This window comes from Amphiura filiformis, chromosome 20 (genome assembly GCF_039555335.1).
Source record: "Amphiura filiformis chromosome 20, Afil_fr2py, whole genome shotgun sequence".
Classification (NCBI taxonomy): domain Eukaryota; kingdom Metazoa; phylum Echinodermata; class Ophiuroidea; order Amphilepidida; family Amphiuridae; genus Amphiura; species Amphiura filiformis.
This window is the reverse complement of record NC_092647.1, coordinates 20,922,688-20,947,099: the sequence shown is the minus strand read 5'-3', so window position 1 is coordinate 20,947,099 and position 24,412 is coordinate 20,922,688. Positions and strand designations below refer to the sequence as shown.

The 24,412-nt window shown below is 36.7% G+C and overlaps 1 protein-coding gene across 2 annotated transcripts; it reads right to left on the bottom strand.

The window, feature by feature from the left end:
* Nucleotides 1–650: 650 nt before the first annotated feature.
* LOC140142919 (kelch repeat and BTB domain-containing protein 2-like) lies at nucleotides 651–23,281 on the bottom strand. Of its 2 annotated transcripts, XM_072164948.1 has the most exons (3): nucleotides 23,156–23,281; nucleotides 12,518–12,711; nucleotides 651–3,994 (listed from the first exon to the last, which is right to left on the bottom strand). In XM_072164948.1, exon 3 carries the CDS (start codon nucleotides 3,723–3,725, stop codon nucleotides 1,974–1,976), a length of 1,752 nt encoding a protein of 583 aa, XP_072021049.1. In that variant the 5' UTR covers nucleotides 3,726–3,994; nucleotides 12,518–12,711; nucleotides 23,156–23,281; the 3' UTR covers nucleotides 651–1,973. The 2 variants fall into 2 exon arrangements, with proteins under 2 accessions (XP_072021049.1, XP_072021048.1); XM_072164947.1 differs by lacking the exon at nucleotides 651–3,994 and having other exon boundaries at nucleotides 8,129–12,711.
* Nucleotides 23,282–24,412: the final 1,131 nt, after the last annotated feature.

The following is a 24,412-nucleotide window of genomic DNA, read 5'->3' as shown; positions in this document are numbered from 1 at the left end:
AAACGCAATAAGTATGTTTTTTAATTTGTAACTGCTAACGTTTATTTTGAACCGCTATCAGTGTCAGCCTTGTAATTGGCAAATGATATGGTTACTTAAGGGATCTGGAATGAGCGTTTCGACAGTATTTTTTGTGGGACATTAGAGCACATCGAATTGCATTCTGAATATGAAGAATGTCTTTCTGATATCAAATAATTTTCTTCATTTTTTTTAATTCATGATATAATACAAATTTTATGACCAATTTTTAAAATTTGATATTTTTCACATTTTTGATATGTGCCCCGGCAGCACAAACCAGCCGTAAATTCCCTAAATTGTATTCTGAGTTATGGTGTAAAATGTGTACGAAGGTCGTATTCATCGGTCACTTAAGCTGGCGCGACATCTGTCTTATTTTTATAGTCACAACACCAATCAATAATCCTATTATTGAAGTGGATAATAAGCTTCTACCTTAGATGGCTATAGAACTTTTAATAGCTCTGGTCTTTGTTTGCTTTTGCTAAATCCTTTTCAAGTGGTGGGTTATTTGTATAGGTATGCATAACCAACAATTAACAATGAGAGAACCTTCTTAAACCTTGTTGACTTGGGGATGATTTTAAATGACCGCCAATTATGACTGTTTGATATTTATTGCCAGCGATGTGGAAAAAGAGACACACATAGAAATGAAAGAGGCTATAATTTTGTTGAAGGAGCAAAGTTTAACTAACCATAACTCCGCTTCTGGATATCGTTTGAAGTCAAATGATATACCATTTTTAAGTTTATGATGTTTATTTTTTAAACACGAAATAAAACAAAATTGACCGGGGGAGGAATTTACGGCTCATTCGCCGTGGACGGTCACATATAACAGTCCTCGAAGTAAATTTTATAAATCCAATGATATATTCTTAGAGTGTATGTAGCTGTTAGGAAAAGCCGAAAATCAATTGAAAAGTTAGACCTTTCATATTGAAGATATGGATTTTTTTCCCAAAAAGACCTAATTTTTTGGGGTGTTTTTGGGAAAAAATCCATATCTTCAATACGAAAATTTTCAATTGATCGTCGACTTTTCATTTCATTTATGTGGAAACAAAATAATCTGAATCTGAATCATCCCACCTACATACACTTTAAGTAGAAATCATCAGATTTATCAAGTTTACTTTGAGTACTGTTAAATATCAAAAATAAAATATCAATTTTTAATCATTTGCCATAAAATGTGTGTTACATTGCGAGTTTCAAAAAATCTGAATCATCCCACCTACATACACTTTAAGTAGAAATCATCAGATTTATCAAGTTTACTTTAAGGACTGTTAAATATCAAAAATAAAATATCAATTTTTAATCATTTGCCATAAAATGTGTGTTACATTGCGAGTTTCAAAAAATAAAAAATTATTTGATATCAGGACATTCTTCATATGCAGAATGCAATTCGATATGTCTGATGTGCTCTAATGTCCCACAATAAATACTGTCCAAACGTTCATACCCCATCCCTTACACCTTTTGTTTCCAATGGACATTTTATTGTGAAATGTCCTTGTACAAGGAATACATTTAAAAAAATTCCACATAGCCCCTGAATGAAAAGTATTTTAATTAATAATTAAAATTATCTTTGTAATCACTCAAAAAGCATTTTGTGTGAATTTTACATCCGAACTAGGTGCTTTTTTATTTTACATGTAAAGTCTATGGGGTGACGATTAGAAATGGACGGCAATATTGAAAAACCCTGATTTTGGGCCATTTTAGACACTAAAATGCCCATAAAAAAAGAATAGCACTTAGTTCGGATGTAAAATTCACACACAAAGCTACCTGAGTGAGTACAAACATAATTAAATACATTTCATTCGGGGGCTATAGCAAAAACAAAAAATGTCCTATACCTTAATGGTTATGAAACAAAGGTGCTTATAGCAGTGTAGCATAATTTTGTCAAAAACATTTTATTTGCTGGGTTAGCACTCTACAGCCACACGCTGTTTCCAAAGAATTAAATGATTGCACCTGCATGGCACTTGTATCATGCCAAGTTTGCGTTTGTCAAATGTGAATGGAAAGGGTGTTGGAGGAAATGATCGTTTCAGGTCTAATGATTTATCTTCCACTGCTTCTGCAAAGACAATAGTAGGCCTATCACTGTCAAAGTCGTACATGCATCTGTTTACTTTGTTCTTTGGCTCTTGCTCGTTGCCCTCAGTGACAAGATAGCAGACATTATCACAAAATATCACGTATCTGTCCAAGTTTGCATCTACATCAACATCTAACAATTCATTTTTGGCTGGTTTATAAACGGCAAATTGGTTCATGTCATAGTCACTGATGAATATGTATTGTCCGTTATTAACGCTGACAGCACTAGTTGGCATAAGGGACAGGTCACCATCAATAAGTTCCCAAGTGCTGCTGCTGATACTATACCTTTCCATCATGATATTACCGGCGCTTCTAGACTCACCCATGGCATATATGTAGTCATCACATTGGATCATTAAAGGGTACATCAAAACGTGGGGCATTGGGGGAAGCACAGACCACTCATTCTTCTCAGAATTGTACTTGAAGAAATTGTTTTCAGAAATCCACTTACGAATATCTTGCACTATTTCAGTTGGTTTGGATGATATTCTCAACCAGTCATCATTACCACCTGCAGCATATAAATTACCTGTGTCACTGACCAATACTGCAATACCTGTATCGCTATCTTTTGGATCAAAATGTGGAAACTTATCAGGAACATCAGCAAGTTTAGTAAGCTTATAACACGCCGTTTCCGTTCTGCATTTTAAAGAAATCATGGAATCGCAATCTTCTTCTGCCCATAACATGGCTGTGATCGTGTTTCTGGTCGCAAATAAATCTGGGCGAGTCGTGATCAATGAAGGTGAGGCAGTATCCTTGGTAATGCTCAACTTGACTACCTCTTCCACCATTTCTTTACACTCTGGTATGGCCATTATCTCAACACCAAGGATCCGCTGGAGTCTGTCAACTGGTACCAATCCAAGACGTATCTTCTTCAGGAGATCAACAGCATGGACTTTACGCTGCTCCCAATTATGCTTCAGCCACATCACTGTTCCTTGCAGAATCTGTTCCTCTGTTGTGGTGTCCGTCTCTATTTCTTCATCGCTTAAGATCTCCATCATGACACTTGCAGAGGAATTCTCAAGAAATACCTTTGATATAACACACTTCATAAAGTTCTGGATAACCTGGCTTCCGTACATTTGTGCAACATCTCTAAGACTGTTATAATTTCTAGCAATTGACCAGATCTCAAAAAAATCTTCCACTGTAAGCTTATCTTTGACATCTTTCAGGTACTTGGCACATAACTCTTCAGCTTTGGTCAAAACCATGTAACAGGTCATTTTGAGAATGCCCACAACTGTTCTTAATGAGAGACTGAAGCACCCTGTATAAGTAAAGTCCAATATTTGGGCAAAGCTTTCTTCACATCCAGGAACAGTTATTTCACTCATTGTACTCTCTTGAAACCCTGATGTGAACATTCCTTGAAAGTAGTTACTTGCACAGCTTAGAACTGCTTTGTGAGCAGGAAATCTTTGATCTCCAACAATGATGGTGATATCACAGAAGGCAGCCTGATGTCTTAACTGGTTAAGTCCTGAGGAGAGATGAGACAAGTGGGATGGGTCTCCCATTTGTTTTACACACTGGTCTTGTTCCATTCTTGCCATATCTTAAAATGCTAAGTTCATATGCTGAATGTGTAGCATAAACATAGGCTCATTATGTGGTTACACACCACATGCACAAAACCTTATGCACTTCTGTTCATTGGTAAAAAGTCCGGTGTAACACAAAGTTTATTGGTTTTCTGCGCTTACTGGTATAATTGTTCCAATTTTGTTGTTTAAAATTATCCACATAAGGTAGCTTGGCTAATGCTGACTTGTCTTCTGAATTATGGTTGCTAGTTGTTCAGGGTTGACTTGAGTTATGGTATCTGCAGAATTGTGAGTAAGATAGAATGAAGAGATTCAGGAATTAGGTTTCAAAATGTAACATTGTTATATGGACATCCGACAAAGTACCAACCAATAACCAGTCAACATAAATATTTGACAACCCTCCGCATTACATTTTTCAGCTACATGTACAATGATACCTCTTGTATATTTGTCCTGGTAGTATGCTGATTGGTCGGAATGGCATGTGTTGATTTTAACTGATCAAAAAATACATCCATTATGTGCAATTGTTTGCTGAATAGAGTGACAAATAATTTGTTAATTTTTTTTAAATATTTCGAAAAATGAGGCGAGTTTACAAAAAGTAAAAAAAAACCCTTCCCTAATTTCACATCTCTACTTTACGAAAAGTTAACTGAAAAAAAAACATACTCCGGATTTATTTGTTTGTATATTGTTACAAAAAATTTGTGCCAAAAACACATTTTTGTGATTTTTTTTTCAAAAACTGTAGATTCTTTGTTTAAATCCGACGTTGTAATAGAATTCCGCAACTTGTACTTGTACAGACTAATTTCAAGCTATCCATTTTAACTTTTGGAAAACACATTTTTTGATATTGCCCATAATTATCAAAAATAACTTAATAAAATTTAGAGCTCACTCTTAGCCTATAATCAAGATTTTGAATCCTTGCATGGTGTCCTACAATTGTAAGAAAACATGTAAAATTGCATGTTTTTGGCCCATTTTCCCTCAAATTGTCCAAATACTAAAATTTATCGCCAGTTAGAACTAAAGGATTAGGATTTAGCTACGTTTCATTTGGCAAAACAAGATAATATTTCTTTAATTAAAAAAATTAGTGCTGTATTTTTCTGTAATGGAAGTAGATAAAAATAATATGTTTGTTTTAATTAGGATATTTAAAAATTTGGATACTTTTTTGGCGCAGTATACATGCATTATTATGGGGAAGTCGGGTTCCAACTGATTGAAAAGTCATGAAATAACAACACCGCACCGATTGAGTTTTTCATTTGATTAATTCATAATTTAAGGTCAATAAAACAGATTGCATTTACATTGGGGGTTACATGAAACTGAGCTCAGCTGTTTAAAACTTGTATAAATTTAGTTTATCTGATGACCAACATTGTCCCACAAATTGCCTTATTGTGGAGATTCCATAAGGTCCATTTTACACAGTCAACTTACAAATGGGACCAAAAGAATAACTCGGAAGTATGAACTTCACAATTAAAAATGTTAATAAACTAGTCTTAAATAACCACTAAAAAGCCTAATAGCCACTGCTATAGATGAGTTGATATGCAATGTCATTACACGGCAGTGTTTCAACAATGGCCATTGTTCCTTGCCTGGCAGTATGTGATTGCATGTTTTGTTCAGAATCTGTGCTTTTAAAACTCCCCCACATCACAATAAAGCCATTGAACAGAGTAGTGGTCCTGTGCAAATCGCACAAGTATATATCGACAGGCTATAAGTCCCTTGTCTTTGTTTATAAACATTGATGTCAACTCATCTATACCAAGTGTGCATCAGTTACAGACCAACCAAGTTAAACAAACAAACAAACAAACATGAGACAACAAAGCTGAAGCACTCCTATGTTGTTGTTTTTCTACTGATAATGATCAACTTGTTTTGAGTATACATGGTAATTTTTTCAAACTCTGTGCCAATTGGGTCCAAAAGTGTACATTTTTGGCCAAAAACTTGCTTTCGGCAGGGATATGAGACTTTGGGGCAACAGTAATATTAGCTGCTGGAAAATGTCCATATTTTGGGGGATATTTTGATGGTATGGTGAAAATTGTTTTGGGGGATGATGTAAGCTTACAAAAGAAGAACACATATATATTTAGATCTCAAATTTCTTTGTAACTGCCTTTATTTCTACTGACACATGACAAAATACTACAGTACATGATTACTAAAAGTATCTTTAAAACTAAAGCCAAAGTTTTTAGATGTATTAGAGGCAGAGCTGCCAACCTTCCCAAACTACTTTTCAGTATTCTCAAGATTTCAAAATAGTATTTATATACAAAATCAGTATTTCCACACTTTCATGCACTTCATCATTTCTTCTGACATCTTTGACATTTTCAGTAATTTTCATTATTTTGGTCAGTATTCTTTAGTAAAATCAGTACAAAATATCAGTAATGCCGTAGCACCTTTGCAGGGGGTGTGCATTTATTTAGGTTGTCATTGTATTTGGCGAGACAAATGAATTGCCAAGATGGGTTTCTTAATATCTTTGTACACAAACATCAATTGACAACTTGTATCACAATCACATGCAATGAAAATACACACATTGACACATACATTTATGTGCAGTATCTACAAGTCTTTGACATACAACCAAGCTCCAGGACCATAACTAGACCAGAACCAAATCCAAAACTATCACTTTACAGGGCAGAAATTAGTTACATTGCAATGAAATACACATTAGTACAGTATGTACAGCATCCTTGAGGCTTTGACATATAACCATGCTCATGGACCATACATGTAACTAGATACATAACCTTACAGGGCAGCAATTAATTACATTGCAATGAAATACACACAATGATACATTAGTAGTATGTACAGCATTCATGAAGCTTTGACATACAACCATGCTCATGGACCATAACTAGACATATACGCAGTATAGCATTCATGAGGCTTTGACCTACAACCATGCTCATAATTTTGGATTATTTGACACCCTGTTCGTGAAAAACGAACAAGAATTGACCAAGATACGCGTTTCCAAAGCCTCAAACCCCATTTAATCAAAAATTGCATTTTCAACAATTTTCAATGGGAAAGCATCGTTGTATTGCACACAAGCACCACGGGCCAATCAATAAATAATAATCCAAAATTATCAAGTTATTGAACAGCAAGGATGAATATAACTGACAAGTTTCTTTTTGTGCCTGGAGTAGATACAGAATTCATTACATTGCAATGAAATACGGTCATTTTCACGGTAAAGGGCGTAACTTTGGATTTTTAACATTTTAATCCGTAGTGTTCTAATAAAGCCACAGAATTCCATGATTTTTGGCCACATAAGTCATCTAGTTAGCAGCTACCTTGGGTAGCATAATCAGCTTTGGGAGTTACTGCGTTCAGTTTTAGCAGGCTTAAATGTACTTAATATTGCCATTTTGAAAAACTATAAAAAACAGTAACATTTTTGTAAAACCCTGTGTTTTCTTCAGTTAGTTCATGGATAATTTTTCTTATCCTGAAAGTACAGTCATATGTTCAGTAAATACTGCCACATTAGATTTAATTGTGAACAGCCTCTATTTTTGAGAAACGGACTTGATATTTGTCGTTTCGAGGCTTCATTTTCCGTTAACAATTGTTAACAAACTTTGTGGGTGTAGCTTTGGTTCATAATTCTTGGTTATTTCTTCACTTCTTCTTGATTCATAACAGTTGTTATCTTAACTTGAAATGAGTAACAAAAATTAGTCGATTTGCAAGCTTTTAAAATTTTTAGAAAATCTTGACTTCAAAGAGCCGTTTTTCCGTTAACTTTTTTGAAGCCTCCGAACAAACTGTTCAGCAAGCTTGTGCAAATATAAATAAAAGAGCTCATCAAATCTATTTATCAAAATGTAGCAAAGTAGATCCTCAAGTCACATGTTTTTAAATCGTGGAGATATATATCACCGTTTGAAAATGGGACCCAATACAAACTTTCCGTTAACAATTGAAGCCTCCGAAACAAATGAAGCCTCCGAAACAACAATAAGATTAATTATCATCTATGCATATCTAAATTGGTGTGTTTCATACTGATATCTGCATTGTAATTATTACTTGATATGTGCAGAATGTCATAAATTAAATTTTTTTTTGATATTATGGTTAATGTTTGAAAAATATACTGATATCCAAAAAAGCCTGTTTCGGAGGCTTCACATGCAAAAAACACCATACTTAACAAATGGGTGAAAAAATTAACATGTGATAAATCTACAATATCTGCCGCATAGAATCATTGATTCAATATACACAAGAAAATAACAGCTTAGATGATCCCAACACTGTTGTTTTCAAAAAACTACTTCTGCAATGTTTAACAATTGTTAACATGAACTTGAAGCCTCGAAACAAAAAAAAAAAATGACTTGCTGTGATAATTTAATTTTTGTCACAACTGAAATTCAATACTTAGAAGCAAAGCATGAAAATTGGTAATTGTGATATTTTTTACCTATTTTTTTATGTCAACTTGTAGTGGTTAGCCAAATATTTTACTTTTATGATCACCTGTGTTGTTAACTGAAGCCTCCGAAACACAAATCGCTTGAATTGCCAATTCTAAAAAATAACTCCAATTTCTGTGAAACTTGGCTGGGAGGTTCCTTTCATCAAGTAGTATTTGTACATGAAGTTAGACATTCAAATTATTTTAGGAACCCAATTAAAACTTTAAAAATATGTTTAAGGTTTGGAAATTTCCATTGTAAATGACACTTGATGTTAAAAATTTTCAAAACTGCAATAATTGCAAACATAGCAAAACATGGTATAAAATTTAACTTATATCTGTTGACTTACTTTGGAATGGGATTTCACATGTATTCAAGCTTTCATGTCATAATTTTATGAGGTTATGTAAAATAATTTTTTTCTTAGATTTTAACCAAAATGTTATGGAAATGTCAATTTTTTTATTAGAAATCAAAAGGTTTAAGCCTTGAAACATTATTTTACTAGAATTTAAGTTACTTCTATGCATGATTTCAGTAAACAGAAACATATGTAAGTGGTTTGAAATTTTGACCCAAAAAATCAAAAGTTACACCCTTTACTGTGAAAATGACCATACACACAATGACACACCCCTGTGTGTGTTTGCCACCAACCGAGGACAGTGTGTATTGCTATCTAACCGCGGATGTTTGTATTGTGTTTTCATCACCTAACCATGGACTAAAATGGCAGATATTTTTGTGTGTGTATGATACGAAACAGAATTTTATCCATCAACTGCTGACCCCGGGCTGCTGACTGTAGTTTTTGCATTTAGCATGCACCGAGGTCTTTTGCAGCAGCTTGAGACTGAGGACTGTCCTTGGTTGGAGGTAATTCCAGAGTTTAGGGTGAAAAATCTTGTGTGTGTCCTTGTTTGCCGGCAAACACGTACACATTAGTAGTATACATACAGCATCCATGAGGCTTTCACATACAACCATGCTCCTGGAGCATAACCTCATAGGACAGTATTTGATTACATTGCAATCCTGATCAGCTCATAATATACGGGGCTCATAACATCATGGATTGATATAAAATACATGAACAGCTGGGCGCAGGTGCAACACCCAAGGTATTAGCCAGAGGGGTGTCCAGGTGTCATTTGGACACCCTGTTTTCAATTTGGACACCCTAAAATTCTTACTTTTTATAATGGAGTGAATAGGAAGTGGACACCCTGATTTTGTAGAATAAGGTATTTTTGACCATTTTGGACACCCTAAAGACACCCCTCTGGCTATACGTGAACTGCACTTTGCGTATCTGACGCACGCTTTTGTGAATTTATGCAGGCATAAGTCGGGACTTTATTCAATCGCGCAGTAACAAAACCAAACAATTCTCACCTATTACGAGCTGATAGGCAAAGCTTACTTGGTTGGCCTCTTTGAAGATACCAACCACCAGTACAATTGTTGGTCAAAATCACATTTGTTGGTCAAAATCATGCATAATCCTAGTCAATGTACATTGTACAATATATGTATACACACATACACCATCATCAATGCTTCATTTTTTTTTTTTAATTATGTGATGCGATCAAGCAAAATCAGTCTGAACTCGGAAATATTGATTTTGAGATAGCAAAGAAATTTGTTTCCTCTTGTTTTGGAAAAGTCCTGTAATTGCTCAAATATCATTTGAACTAGTCATGGTGTTTTCTGCAAAATCCAGATTTGTAAATGGTTTTTACTATCCTCTAAGAAACTGAAAATTGAATATTTCTGAGTTCCGACTGATTTTGCCTGATCGCATTACATATGATTGAACAACTGAGAATATCCATGATGCTGAATTGACTGGATGAATCATAACTAGTGTAAGTAGGGTCCTAAATATTACCTAAATTCATGACAGTACTAGTACTTTTGCGGCGGCATCCACTACTCAAAATATTGGACCTGCCTGTCGTCTAAGGTAGAGGATATTAAAAACAAAAATTCCTATCGTTTATTCTCTAATTGAATGAAACTAAATTGTTTCCAACAAATAGTAAGAATAATCGATATCACTTGAAGTTCATACATCATCCCATGTTGTACAGCAAACTTTTAGTTTTACCTCTCCAAATACTCTGGATATAAATTACAACACTGCTTACATTGTACACATTTTATGACACTACTAATATTTTTTAATCCCAAACAATTAGTACTGTGTTTTTCTGGAATGAGGAGTAGTAACCTTGACTTTTGACCTCTAAATAAGTCCTAATAGATTTATAATCAGGATAACACTTATCACATGGATGCAAGTATTTCATGCTAAGTAGAAACCCACTAAAACTGCTGTAGTACAACATAACACTACTATGCATCTTCATCTCTGTTAACTCCATTCTCTGCGTGGGCTTCACAATCGCACGCCATTGGTATCATGCCAAGTTTGCGTTTATCAAATGTGAATTCGCCATCAACACCGATAGCTCCGTCAACTTTTACCCAAGTATCTGTGTCTTCATTCACAGTCTCTGCAATCATAATCGAAGGCCTATGACTCTCACAGTCACAAAGAACCTTCTTTACTTTGTGTGACTCTGTGATTAGGTAGCAAATGTTGTCAACTTCCACAAAGTATGACCTTTGTTCTAACTGTTCAACAGGTGAAACATCCCACCATTCATCTTTGACTGGTTTATACAGTGTAACCTTTACAAGTTCTATTCTTGATGTGAGTAAGCCGTGAGACATGACTCCTTTGATCAACAGATATCCATTAACTACTACAACATTAAATGCCATAAAGCCCAGCTCATCTCTAACGATTTCCCACTCGTTTCTAGAGAAACTATATTTCTCCATTACACTGTTCATGGCTACGGCATTTTCAGATATACCAATTGAATAAATGCATTCATTAACCTGAATCATTATAGGCGAGTGACGAATCTTGAGCATAGGTGGAAGCGCATTCCATTCATTCTTCTCAGAATTATACCGGAAGAAATTGTTTTCAGACAGACACTTGTAATGACTTTCTAGTCGTGCTGGTGTTGTGCTAAACAATGCAAAGTCCTTGCCTCCTCCACCATACAAATGACCATCAGAAACCAATATTCCGACACCATTTCTCAGATCATCCGATTCTTGATATGTAAATTTGCTAGGAAAATCAGCAAATTTGGTGAGCTTGTAACATGCTGTTTCAGTAACACATACTACAGAAATACCAGATCCCAACTCATAACTGTCTTCCTTTACAAGTACTACAGCTGTGATGGTGTTTCTGGTCGCAAATAAGTCTGGGTGACTCTCCATCAATTGGGGTGAAGCAGTATCCATGATATCACTTAACTTGAAAACCTTCTTCACCATATCCTTACACTCTGGTATGGCTAGCAACTCTTCACCAAGGATCTCCTGGAGTCTGTCAACTGGCACCAAACCAAGACGTATCTTCTTCAGGAGATCAACAGCATGGACCTTACGCTGCTCCCAATCATACTTCAGCCACATTACTGCTCCTTGCAGAATCTGTTCTTCTGTTGTGGTGTCTGTCTCTATTTCTTCATCACTTAAGATCTCCATCATGACACTTGCGGTGGAATTCTCCAGAAATACTCTTGAATTAACACACTTCAAAAAGTTCTGGATAATATGGCTGCTGTATATCTGTGTAACATCTGAAAGACTGATATGATTGCTTGCGATTGACCAGACCTCAAAACAGTCGTCCACTGTAAGCTTATCTTTGACATCTTTGAGGTACTCGGCACATAACTCTACAGCTATGGTCATATTCATGTAACAGGCCATTTTGAGAATACCTGTGACTGTTCTTACTGAGAGAGAAAAGTGTCCTGTATAAGCAAAGTCCAAGATTTGGGCAAAGCTTTCTTCAGTTCCAGGAACAGTAATTTCACTCATTGTACTTTCTTGAAACCCTAATGTGAACATGCCATGGAAGTAGTCACTCGCACAGCTTAGAACTGCTTTGTGAGCAGGAAATCTTTGATCTCCAACAATGATAGTGACATCACAGAAGGCAGCCTGATGCCGTAACTGGTTAAGTCCTGAGGAGAGATGAGACAAGTGGGATGGGTCTCCCATTTGTTTTACAAACTGGTCTTGAACTGATGTTGCCATCTTACCATCAACAAAGAGAACACAGGCAAACAGTTTCAAAGATTATATTAAATATGCAAGCAAAGATATTACATGTATGCACACAAGGAAACAAGTTCACATTTCATGCAGTCTTGTCCATGCAATTGCAACTTGTTAACTTGTCTTAAATATAACACACACCTTATAGCCTAGTACACTTTTCTGTGCATATCATGTCTGTTAGTGGCATATAAGGCTTATATATGTCTCTTTCACTAACTCGAAGAATCCTCTATATGTTATCCAACATTGAATGGTTTCTGATCTACAGCTGACCTTTGCTGATGGCAGTGCAGGATTGACTTGAGCTGTTGAGCACTTAGTGTGTCTGCATTCTGTGAGTGATAAAATAAAAAGGGAAATTACTGAACATATTCATCAGGACTGTTATTGAAAATAGAGACAAATTTCATAGTTAAAGTCCAATTAAAACAGCACTTACTGTGGACTAGGCCTGGCATTTTCGGGTAATTTTGTACCCGGGTACACGACGCATTTTTCGGGCGGGTAACCGGGTAAAAAAAAAAAAAAAAAAAAAAATTTTTTTTTTTTTTTTAAGTTTTTTTTTCGGTTTTGTAGTGTCTCTGGACTTAGACCTAAATGCCAGGATCATTCATGGTTGACCTAAAAAAAAAAAAAAAAAAAAAAAATTCAAGATATTTTGTTATTTTTATATGAAAATTGATAATTTGTATTCATGTCATAGTCTATTAATGATTTCAAAATGTATTGAATTTGAATGCATTTTTGAAATCATTAATAGACTATGACATGAATACAAATTATCAATTTTCATATTAAAAATAACAAAATATCTTGAATTTTTTTTTTTTTTTTTTTTTTTTTTTTTTTTTATTTTTTTTTTCATTTTTTTTTTTTTTTTTGTTGTTTTTAAAAACGTAAAAAAAAAAAAACTTTAAAAAAAAAAAAACATTTTTTTTTTTTTTTTTTTTTTGAATTCAGGTACCCGGGAGGGTATTTCCTACCTGGTAATGTAATCTCAGGCGGGTACCCGTTTACCCGACCGAAAATGCCAGCCTTACTGTGGACGTTTTGAAATCTGTTAGATTTCTTTCTTAACACTGATGTTGTTGTGACGACCTTCTGTTTACAACTTGCTGCTCATCATTGACTGAGAGGTGGCTAAGAGTTTAGGCAAAGAGGCAAATACATACAAACAATGGATCAGAGCAGCAAGGCACCACCATGAACAGAGACGAGGGGCAATACAACCTAACTCACATGTTTGATGATCTTCTGAAGAAGAAACCAACTGGCAACCGCGTTGCTGAGCAACAACAAGTTGTAAACAGAAGGTCGTCACAACATCAATGTTGAGAAAGAAATTTAACAGATTTTGAAACGTCCACAGTAAGTGCTGTTTTAATTGGACTAGAACTATGAAATTTGTCTCTAGAGAGGTTGTGCGTGAACTTATTGATTGGCTCCAAACAAAGGATTTGAACCGGTGTCCTTCACCGCCATCATGGCGCACTGCAGTCCATTCAATCAAATGCTGTCATCAACCTATTTGATCGTAGTGCATTTGTTATGTGTGTGAGACGAACTGTCGCGGTAGATTGCAACCATGCTTTTGTTGAATGCATTTGAGTAGTCCGCCATATTAACGGTATGATATGTCATATGCACAACCTCTACATGTATAAAGAGAGAAAGTATTTTGATAGTATACTTACTAATATTTACATTTTATCTATGATAAACATCAGCCAGGTCATTGGTGTACCTGTATAAGATTGGACGACTTCAGCTTTTATAGAAGTGACCGAAAGTTGATTGAGACTAGGACCAATTTTGTAACTATTTGGAGGTCAAGATATTTTAAAGCTGAAATGCCAAGCTTTGAGTTTAAAAAAAATATTGAGGAGTGTGATAAATAGCACAGCACTCCTCAAACTTGTGAAGAGTGCCATTTTGTGAATGAAGAGTGTAATTATGCTTTAAAAATGAGATGTAAGCTTAGAGATTAAGGAGTGAGATAAATCGCACTCCTTATGATCATTTATTAAGGAGTGCGGAGGAGTGCAATTGCACTGGCACTCCTCAAAACTCAAAGCCTGTGGTCCATTTCACTAAACTTTTAACCCTTCGTAACTCTAAGTAACCATTCATAAAATTACGAATACCGAATACTAGATGTAACTTTACGAAGAGTCCCTGTAGTAATCCCTATTACTTAAGAAGGGTACCGTTCATAAGTTAGTGAATTGGAACTTACTACTCGTTGTAAGTTACGAACAATTTTGAGACTTACGAAGCTTCAGAAAGTTTAGTGAAATGAACCCCAGATGTTATTTTTTTATATGTCATATTTATAATTCTAGCAATTTCATGTTGATCCAATGGTGCGTTTGGAAGAATCAGACATTTCATAAAACAAATTGAGAATAGATGCAAAACAATAATTTTGATACACTACAGTTTGTATAAAGCATAGTCTAAAGACTTGATGCAAGCAATACATAAAAAACACTACCGGTATTTAATTCTGTTCACAAAATAGTCATTTAAAGTTAGCTAACATCATAAACAAGAAATTCCTGAAAAAACTTAGTGTCAGTTCAATCTGACAGTTATTATTATTATTCAATTGCGTGAGATAACAAGCAGACTTTTAAATGGAAATGCATGTATTGCAGAATTTGGATTGAAGGGCTGGTTTGCATTCATTTCTTTTTATTTAATTTCTTATTTAACCTTAGGGGTTTTCAACTGAAATGTTAATACTTCATCTGGAAATAATTACAACATTAAAACATCCACTTAATGAGTAACCCCCCAAACAAATTTCAAAAAATTTTTTTTTTAATTAAAAAAAAAATTATAAAAAAAATTAATTTTTTATTATTATGCCCATATTAGGCTGTTGTTGCGCAGACATATATTACAGCATGGCAGCAGACAAGTTGCGCTGTCCTCTGACCCTGACTGTTTGTCACGTAGACAGACCGTGACCTGGGTAAACATGTTCATAGCAGGGGATGCGACTGCGAGCCACCATTTTGACACATGCATTCTACTCTTCAGAAAAATTACTTGAATCTTGACGTTTTATATCAAACAATTTTCGATAACGGGTCATACTAGGATTTCAATTTTTTTATTAATTAGGTATATTGTAGTTTTGAGGAATAACACAGGATGTTTTGAGTTTTATTTCAACTGGTGGTGTAGGAAGGTGAGTGAATTCGTGAATGAGGTTTTCTTGTATCCGATAGTAGGATACGAAACGTAGGCTGAAAGGTCATTCATTCGCCATGTTGACATGAAAACATTACACTCTAAATTACAGGGATTTAAATTCAAATCCAAAAGACTTACTTTCAAAACTTTCAGAGACTGTAGTTAGGGACCAATCAATATAGGATTAAAATAAGTCTTTACAAAGTTTTATAAATTTCAGTCCCACAGGGATTTAAAAATGCAAGTCCATTGGATTTAATATTCAAGTCCTTTCAGTTTTACTTTTAAGCATATCTGGGATTTATTTCAAAATAATATAAATCTTTATGGGGATTTAAATATCGATATTAAATACAAGTCTGTGTGACTTCTTATCAAGCAATACGTCTATTCACGGCAGTAATACCAAGTCAGGACTACTTCTTTCATAAAGTTCAAGCAATAGTCTGCAGTGTCAGTGATAATTTCAGTGTCACTGCATGCAGTGGCCGAGTGTGATCCTTCATGGAAATAAGCTTACCTATATTATAAATTATATTATGTGTATAGGTAAGCTTATACAGCAGAAGCACAGACTACTACCTCGGCGATTGAAGATAATGTTCACATTTGCCCTTCGTGCACAACAATGTAAGCTTTCTCATGGAAGTTATAGTCACTGACATTGGCAATTACAGCATCTGGGATGCCATTCAAATTGGTCCATATCACTTCATTCATTCGCCGCCACCACACAAAATCGCAAAAGAAAGATGGCGGCTGAGCAGTCCACGAAAACCTTTCGATTTGATGACGTGCACGCACCATCGCGTTGTGATTGGTTTACTGTTTAAGTCTTTCGTAAGATTTAAAAATATATTTTCTTTTTCCCGATCCCAAAGAAAATTTAAATCAAACCCCGCGTAAAATAAATCTTAAAGACTGAAAAATTTTCAAGTCTCAACTAAGATTAAGATTTAAATTTCTGCGAGGTCAGTGTCGTGCAATTTGTTACCTAAATTCCTTTCAGGATATTCTGATTTCACTTATTTATAATGTGTATGAATATGCTCCATGCAAACTCAAAAGTATGAATGCAAGGTGTTATTGCTGACAATAGAAACATTGTTGCAACGTCATTGAAAACAGGTATGTACTACAGACGTTTTTTCGCTGAAACGTGATACAGGCTAGTAAGTAAATGTGGTGTGGAGCCAGACATAGACATGATAAGAGCGGCGTAGCTGGAATTTTTTCCGTGGGGGGGGGGGTAAGCCTGTATGGGGCAGGGGCCCAAACTAGGGGGCGGGGCCCAAATAGACAATTTTGCCAAGCTTATTGATAATAATCGTATGGTATTGCATATGGATTCCTATCTCTCTTTCCCTCCTCTCCCTCTCTCTTCTCTTTAGTTTGATTTGCTTTTTTATCAATATTGGGAATTGTCATTCAACTCCCAAACACCTTCACAGTTACAATGTAGAGCAAATGGGGTTTCTCTCGGTCGGACATCCGGGCATGAACCGGCTGACAATAGTACTGGAGTAACATTCGCATTCACTGAACTCCTATGACTACTAGTTAGTTAGTAGACTAGTACTATAACTATTCCTATGATTGTGCCAGGTTTGACTCTCTGCAAATAAAAATATGCGATGAATTGTAGAGACTGACCGATCAGGTCCTTATCTGGCTGATCAATTACCTCTTTGATCTGCCGATTCGATCACCGATTACCAGTTCCCCAATTGTAAACAATGGCTGCCATCGCCATGAGTAAATTTCACCCATACATGTATGTTGAAAGGGTACTTGTACGCAAAGTATTACCATAATTATGTATGCTCTGAGCACAAAAAACACAATCCCATATTCATTTAAAATATTGAATTTGACCATGATTATTATAAGTTCAATTTACCTTTTCCATGATCGAATCATTCGATCGCCCCATTTTAATATTGTGTTTACGTTCAAGTCAGTTTGAGTTTTGACTTTTGCACACGGCCCGTAGCTCTCTCCAATCTGACACGCACATGTTTGACCCGGAAGTAAGAACTACAATTGTACATGTTCATCTGTTGGCTGTACGGGGTACGTACATAGCTGTACATGATGTAGATGCGGAGAATTACATGATTATCTCAGCTGCGTGCCTGAATCACGGTATGATTATAGGTTTATCGCCTACAAAGCTTGTTCTTTTGCTAAATTTCGCTTGATTTGACTAGTCTAATTTGATGAAATATACCAATAAATGAATACTTGTTAAGCTTCAACAATTACTTTCATGATATTGGGTGATCGGTGCATTACATCCCCCGGATTACATCGGCGGATGAAGGAAAAATTGGCCGATGCAGATCGCTACCGATAGTAATAATCGGTCCGTCTCTTATAAATTGTTTTCACTGCAATGCATGAATGGATGTGACGTGGCCCCGACCAAGTGAATACATGTAATGCAGGGGCGTAGCCAGCTTTCTTAGTCAGGGGAGGGCAAAATAAAATTACAGGGGCACATCTGAAAAATATTGCAGTTGCAAGTTTGCAACATCATGAACATGCAATTTTTGTTTTTAGACTGTACATGCGTTGTCTTCGAGCTTCCAAAAATGGCCTCATTGTGACAGTATGCGCGCGTAGCGTGAAAAAAATTTGGTATTTTACACTATTTTGGCCCATGATCAGGGTGGATTTTGATGGAAAAGGGGCTCCTTGCCCTTTTTATCTATGCCCGTGGAACGGTGGCATAGATATTGTATTTGTTGTGTTTAGTCTTCTCCTTCTCCTCCTCCTTCTTCTTCTTCTCAAGATCACTTTTTGCACCCCTCTAGCTCAAGAACGAAAGTAGCCTCGGGGCCCAAACTTGGTATACTGATGGCCCATGACCCTTAGCATCATCCTAGGGTGCCTCGACCCCAGAGGTCAAAGGTCATGGGCTACAGGGGGCAATATGTGTAAAATTTCAAACAGCTCTAGCTCAAGAACTACAGCGCCCTCAGGGTTCATACTTAGTATAATGATGGCCCATGACCTCTAAAAGTAACTTATGGTAGCCACGACCCCAGAGGTCAAAGGTCACAGGCTACAGGGAGCAATATGTAAAAATTTTTAAAACCGCTTTAGCTAAAGAACTATAGCGCCCTCAGGGTTCATGCTTGGTACAATGATGGCCAATGACCCTTACATATTTCCTGAATTAACATCGACCCCAGAGGTCAAAGGTCATGGGCTACAGGGAGCAATATGTGTAAAATTTCAAACAGCTCTAGTTCAAGAACTACAGCGCCCTCAGGGTTCATACTTGGTACAATGATGGCCCATGACCCTAGATGTATTCTGTGGTAGCCGCAACCCCAGAGGTTAAAGTTCAAAGGCTTTAAAAAGCAAACTAGGTACAACCTATTAACACAGTGTAGCGCAATTAGGTAGCATTTTGTTAGCTACCTGTGTTTGCAATGATAATGGCCCGAATCGTACGTCAAGGAAATTGATCACTTGACAAAAATTCCCTTAAAAGGGAATGTGTAGGCATTTTGATATTGGTGCCTTGGACCACCTCAAAAGGCTGTCATTGTGGGACATGGCGTATGGTTGGTTAATGGGTGTTAGGAGGGTTAAGGGTTGTCACGGTTTGTAAGGGGGTGACCAAGGGGGTGGTCACCAGTTTTTTTTAGATTTGGCGCCCAATTGGGCGCTTTTTTAAATTTTAAGTGCTATGAGGATGATACTTATATCAATTAAAGCTTATAAAAAGGGCTTCCACATAATGGTCACCAACTTTTGGATTTGGCGCCCAATTGGGCGCTTTTTTATATTTAAGGTGCTATGAGGATAATACTTATATCAATTAAAGTTTATAACAAGGGCTTCCACATGGTGGTCACCAACTTTTGGTTTTGGCGCCCAATTGGGCGCCTTTTTATTTTAGGTGCTATGAGGATGATACTTATATCAATTAAAGTTTATAACAAGGGCTTTCACATGGTGGTCACTAACTTTTGCATTTGGCGCCCAATTGGGCGGTTTTTTATTTTAGGTGCTATGATAATGATACTTATATCATTTAAAGCTTATACAAAGGGGTATAAGTTTTCGTTTTGTGAATAGGGGAAGGGGGTTGGGTGTGGTCACGGGCATAGATATTCGTGTTTGGTCAAACACAACTGTGGTTTCTAGTTCTTTTCCTTTGCCCTTTGTTGGTCGGAGGGGCACTTTTTTCTTTCATTTTTTGCTGGCTACGCTACCGATGAAATGCGTACCGGTACGCATCAAGGAAGTTGAAGGAACTCTATGGACCTCTGTGGTACAAATATTAGGTATCCCAGGCAAACCTTAGTTAACACATTTGCTAGTCAGCGAAATTCGCCGAGACCAGGGCCCCAAACACAATGCATATTTACATAGAAATTTGAATTTTTTTCGAGAATAGGCCAGTGAAGGAAACAATAAATATGTTTTCTATACTTCACTTGACCCAAATATATGATGGTGATATGGTGATAATCAAGTCGCACATGGAATTTTAGAGGGATTTTGATAGCAGTTCCATTAAAAAAAGCTGCTATCGCCATGAGACTAAGATCTAAGAAACACCCCTAAATGCCGCTTTTGGGGAATTTTGCTAGCAGAATCTTTTTGATGAAAGTCAATCTTTGACAAGAGGTAACTTTGTTACGGAAAGTGCTATGACAAAAAGGTTTTCAGTTTTGGCTTTCTTTACTCAATGGCTTTAATTTGATATGTAAAATGATGCAGTTTGATGGCAAATTTGAATTCACCTAGGGAGTGTTCATAAATACTTTGGTGGGGGGGGGGGGGCTGGAAAATATTTTTTTTCAAGTCGAAATTTTTTAACCCCCTCTTGCGAACCCAAAACTTTTTTGACCCCCCTCTTAATGGACCTAAAACTTTTTTGACCCCCCTCATATTAGGTTCAAAACTATTTTGACCCCCCCTCATTTTAATGCACCATTCTACATCAAAGGACAGAGGAAATATATTAATGATACTAAAATTTGTATTGATGTGCAATGAAATTGTACGTCCATATCATTTTGTATAGTAGCTCAGAAGTATGTTTTATGCAACCCAGTATTATACAAAACATGCATTTATGATTGGAATCAGTGGCATAGCATTGGAATTTAGGGGGTTGGGGGACGAGTATATTTTGTTCTGGTTTTACTGGAACTTGGGGAGGGGGAAAAATAAAATTTCGGGGGCACAGTTGACAAATAATTGCAGTTGCAAATATATACCGGTTTTGTTTTTTAGAGAGACTGTATTTGAGCATTTCATGTATTTGAGCTTCCAAAAAGGCTTCTTGGGACGATGTGTGCGCGTAGCGCGCAAAAGTTTTGTATTTTACATTATTTTCGCCCATGATGGGGATGAAAATGCCTTTATTGTGACAATGTGCGCATACAGCGAGCAAACGTTTTGTATTTTACACTATTTTGGCACGGGATTTTGGCCCATGATCGGGGTGAATTTGGGTGGAAAAGGGGCTCCTTGTTGCCCCTTCTCCTCTGCCCTCCAGATTTTATCTTTCATTTTTGTCAGGGGAACTTTTCTTTCATCTTTGTCATGGGTGCACTTTCCCCCCTTGCCCCTGGCTACGCTACTGCCAAAATGGTGTGTTTTGCTATTTGATGGGCCAGTTTGTGTGATCGCGAAGCGCAATATTTTACCATATTTGTGCTTATCGATGTGCTAAAAAAGTTGCATAGGGCAATTATTGTTTTTTTCTCCTACTAGGATTTTTAGGGGGATGTCCCCCATGGAAAAATTAGGGGGTGGAAACTAGTACCCAGGTTCTCCAAGCTTCCTCTGCCTTTAAAGCAACATATGATTTAGTTGTATCAGTGATGATAAATTAATAATCTGTACTGCATGAAACATTATTGTAAACATTGTCAACACTAAAGAAGAACAAAGATATTGCACCATTTTAGTGATTTAAAGAGCAGCCAAGAAGGAACTGACACAAACCTCAAAATTAAGTTATAGACAACAAGACAATTTTTAACACTTCATACCGTACTTATCTTTGACTATTGAATGACTTGTCAAAATACATAAAGGACCTGATCAAATACCCTTATCTGGAATGAACTTTTGTTCTGGTTTATAGTGGAACATTTGCGCGCGTAGCACGCGAAAAAATTTCAGGCTATTTCATATAGGGTTGGGCGACATGCACTTTTCTGGAGTCGACTAGTCGGTAGCTTGAAAGTCGCGACTTCAACTGAGTCGGCGACTTTGGCGGATAAAAAATTTCGGAAGTAGGATTGTTGTAAATATGACATGAAAACAATGCATACGCAATGTTTTGGTGACCTAACTTTAATTAATGGTTAAGCTTACATGCACTGCAGTATGAAGTTACCGAATCCCTACACTTTGATCGGAGATCCAAAAAATCATTTCCTGTTCAACTTCATAGAAATATCCAGTCCTGAAGTTGGGAAAATCTCATGGCCACTGCGCAAACGCCAGAAGTTGTAAAATTGTACATTAAAAACACGATGAATAAATCACATGGCCGGCGCTGACGTCACTCATCGTAACGGGTTTCCTAATTTCAAAGGCAGGTCGGGTCGGGGATATTCCATTGAGTCAGAGGGGAGGGGTACTACATAGTTTTAATATTATTTTTAAACAATAATAATGTACATTTTGAAATGTGAATAAAATATGAAACTATTTAATTAAATAAATCGATGAAAACATCGACCACATGTAAACCAAACTATAACATCCGTGAAACATTCTGTTGTTTGTAGTCCATTCTTCATATTGTCCAAACACACCCCTATCGGAAGCTTACAGCGCCTGCACATGGCAGCATGCGCTATCAATGTTTGATGTAAATTAACATGATTTTGAAGGAAATAACACTACTTCCGACTGTATCTCCACATGTTAGAGATAGTGCTATACAAGAAGAGCAATACACGGAGGGAGGGGAATAAACAACGCAATGTCAATAACAATGACGTACGTGCTTTTAAAAAACAGTGGGGTTTTCCGACAGGTTTTTTGAAGCCAATAAACATGCACCGCGGTTTATCACTTGTACAAAGTATGTAAGTACAGAAAACTAATAAATATCAACAAATTGATGATTCTGAGCATTTTTCTTTTTTTGTTTTTGAAGGCAGTGGAGATTTTTTACAGCATAAAATAAGCATTTTATAAGCTGGTAAAAAGTCGACTTTGACAATAGAAGAAGTTGAGTCGCCGACTGTTCTTAACAGTCGCGACTCCGACTGAAGTTGACTTCGTCGCCCAACACTAATTTCGTATTTTTTGCTTCAGGACTAATGTTGCTAAAGTTTTTACACCCCCCCTCTATGTGCCCCAAAACTTTTTAACCCCCCCCTGTTCATACACCCAAAACTTTTTAACCCCCCCTATTCAGAACTCCTAAATACCAAAGTATTTATGAACACTCCCCTAGCATACCTAAAAATATGCATTGACTGTGCATGGCATGGGTGCCAAATTCAACAGCCTTCAAAAAATTTATCATTCATGCTCCACTTTATTTGCAGTTTAATCAGTCGCCAGAATGCAACAGAAACTTACTAGAAATTTAGTAGATCATTCCTAACATGACTCAGACACCTACGAAACTCAATCATGGAATGTCAGTCACATGTAATTCCGTAAATTATTGAAGTTTCTTCCGTCGAGAAAGTGTTTCAAATTATAAACACGCCGCAAGTTTTGAGAGGTCAATGCATGTTGAGAAACATGACCTTTTACTGGATTCGTCTATTATTACATGGGGAAGTCTCTAAGGGGGCAGGCATTTTCTTAGGCAGGCATTTTCTTGGGAAGGGTCTTAGGAGGGTCCCAAAAATACGGGGGGCGGGGGGGGGGGGGGAGAATTTTTTAACAAGTTCAAAAGTTTAAGTTCAAAAAAATTGTTCTGTATTTTTCTGGAATAGGGAGTAGGCCTACTTCACTTCAAGCCTGCAATACGCAAGAGCTCGCAAGATACCACAAGATTATTAATCAACTCAAGACCAATCAGTTATAGGGAGGGGTCATTATTTACGCCGGGTGGAAAGGAGGATTTAAGGGGAACGCATGTTTTGCTGTCATAAATGAGACCCCCCTTTTTTCTGATCTCTCACCGAATGACCCCGTTTTTTCATTATTTCTTCAAATTGTTCAAAAAGTTTCAACTTTTGATGACTGTTTGGAAATTTTGTATCAACTTTTATATTTGGACCAAAACTTTTCCCCAGTCTCACTGAAAGACACCCCTTTTGTGGTAAGATTTACCCCAGTCTCACGAAAAGACCCTCTCAGTTTCTCACTGAAAGACCTCCTCTTTTTGTGTCTAGGCTCTCATTGACCGAAAGGCCCCTAGTTTCGAACTGCTATCCCATGCAGCCTATCTGCACATCTCTGTCACTTCCAAAGTTGTGAGCCCGGGGACCCTATAGACCTCCATCATTGTATTTAGTCGTCGGGATTTTAGTGCCCCTTCCTCAGGTTTTTCCACTTTTAACTCCATTTTCTCCTCACCCAGAAAACACATACATGACATACCTCAACTCCTTGCCTAGGAAATGGAGATAACTTTGTGAATGATCTTAATGTGATCAAGGATATCCTGTGTCCAGGCCCGTAGCCAGGGCAAAGGGCACTCCTGCTATGGGCCTGATGCGCCCATTTTTAGGCCATATGCCTTTAACCATTATACCAGAATGCATCCAATTAGTCCAAAATAGTCTAAAAATGTCAATTTTCCTGGCAGTTTTCCCACTGGGGCTCTGCACCTGCACTTGGAAAAAATATGGAAATCCTCCAACATGTCCAATCCCTCTGGAG

Coding starts and splice junctions, on each gene's coding strand:
- LOC140142919 (XM_072164947.1), bottom strand. CDS start 12,355: ATGGCAACATCAGTTCAAGACCAGTTTGTAAAACAAATGGGAGACCCA.